The 1,849-nt window shown below is 67.8% G+C and overlaps 1 protein-coding gene across 1 annotated transcript in view; it reads left to right on the forward strand.

Moving 5' to 3' along the window:
• The window catches only part of H696_02080 (hypothetical protein), a 2,405-nt gene extending 964 nt beyond the window's left edge, over positions 1-1,441 (forward strand). Inside the window, exons 4-5 of the mRNA XM_009495977.1 lie at positions 127-1,072; positions 1,222-1,441. Of these exons, the coding sequence (XP_009494252.1) occupies positions 127-1,072; positions 1,222-1,328 (1,053 nt within the window). The 3' untranslated portion in view covers positions 1,329-1,441. The remainder of the gene's footprint in view (positions 1-126; positions 1,073-1,221) is intronic.
• The last annotated feature ends 408 nt before the right edge of the window (positions 1,442-1,849 follow it).

The raw sequence follows: 1,849 nt of genomic DNA on the forward strand, positions 1-1,849 counted from the left end.
CCCCCCCCCCCCCCCCCCCCCCCCCCCCCCCCCCCCGCTCCGCTCCGCTCAACCTCCCCTGGCTACTTGCCTGCCTGCTTGCTCGCCCGCCCCGGCCGGGGGTGCCCATTGGATGCGCGTGCGCAGGCGGCCCAGGGTCTGCCGGACGCCAGCCGCGCCTGGTATGCCTACCACTCGTACATCGAGCGGGCCAAGCAGCTGGCCTACCGCCAGACGCTGTCCCTGTGCTCGGCGTCGCCGGCCGCGCGGCTGCATCTGGCCCGCGGCATTGGGCCCTGCTGGCCGCCACGCGTGCTGCTGATCGACCTGCATGGGCAGTCGCATCCGGAGGACTGGCTGGAGGTGGGATACTGCATCCCGGCACACGGCCTGCGGGACATCCGGCAGGCGTCCCTCACAGCGGCCACCCCCGAGGCCAGCCCCTTCCGGCTGTACCATCTGTTGGACATAGTGCGCAATACGTCGGTCCGCGCAGCCATCGAAGATGAGTGCCTGGCCACCGCCATCGAGACCATCATCGATCGGAACCACCACTCGGATCTGTGCCCGGAGAGTGTCCAGGCCACCGCCAAGCGGATTTGGTGCCTGCTCGGCGGCTGCCGGTCCCTCGGGTCCCACATCGCTGCGCGCGGCTGGCGCGCGGTTCCCTCACTGGAAGATGCCCTGCCCTTTGGCAAGGCTCCGGCCAAGACCGGGGCCGGTGTCGAGCCGGCCACCCCGCCTGCCATGACGGTGGCCATGGGGCCGGCCGGGCTATCCCCCTCGGATCCCCCGCTCCCCGGGGTGCCGTGCATGTCCGGCGGCACGCCCACCACCACGTGCAACTACTTCTTCGGCGGCTACACCTCCATCCGCCATGGGTCCATGTCCTCGCCCTCGCGCGCATCCCGGTGCTCCTTCTCCCGGCCAGGGCTTGACGGGCTGCCGCAACAGCCCCTCGCCGAGGGGGAAGCCATCGACCGGTCGCACAACATCAGCTGCGTGTCCGTGTGCGATGCCTACCAGGTGGAATTGTCGCCGCGCTGCCGCGACCCGAGCAACATCGCCAACTTCAGTCGAGATTTTTCGTTCGGTGCGTTTCAGGCATTCGCCCCGTTCCCGGGAGCCGGGCGGGGGGGGGGGGGGGGCCTCTCTTCCGCTTTCTTTTTTTCCCACCCGGGCGCCCCCCTTTGACCGGCATGTGCCCCGGGACCCTCTCTAACACGCGACGGTCTATCCCAGCTGTGGCGGAGTTCTACGCCAAAAACTACCTGTCGCCCTCCTTCAACCTGGTGGACGAGAAATGCCGCTGCCCGACCGGCGGGCCGGAGCCTGTCACCGGCCAGTGAGCACCCGGGGGGGGGTCTCCTTCTCCCATCTGGCCGCCAGCAGAGCTGGTCCGGGGCGTCGTCCCATTCTTCCAGGGCGCCTTCCCCGAGGTGAATGGATGCCCCTCTCTCTCTGTCGCCGTGTGTGTGTGTGTTGTGCGTCTTTTTCCGCGTCAACGTGTCTAGCCGTGCATTATTCGGTCCCAGACAGAAAAAAAGACAGACCAAGGAACAAGGAGAAGAGGGGACCAGCGGGCACAGGCTTGGGAGGGAGTCGGTGGCAGCGCGAGCCCCGCACCAGCGATGCTGATTCTATCAATGTAGTTCTATCGTTGAAGATCCATGATCGGCGCGTCTAGTGCTGGAATGGCGTTGTCTGGTCATGCTCCATTGTCCTTTTAACTCTCTTTTCACGTGCCCACGGTCGGCCTATCCATGTGGAACCATCGAACGGCAGCCCGCGCGTTGCTCCAGCCCCGGCGGTGCTTTGAGGAGTGGGGGGCGGGGGCGGGGGCGGGGGCGGGAGTGGGGGGGGGACGGGG

This window comes from Fonticula alba, assembly GCF_000388065.1.
Source record: "Fonticula alba strain ATCC 38817 unplaced genomic scaffold supercont2.3, whole genome shotgun sequence".
In the NCBI taxonomy this organism is placed as follows: Eukaryota; order Rotosphaerida; family Fonticulaceae; genus Fonticula; species Fonticula alba.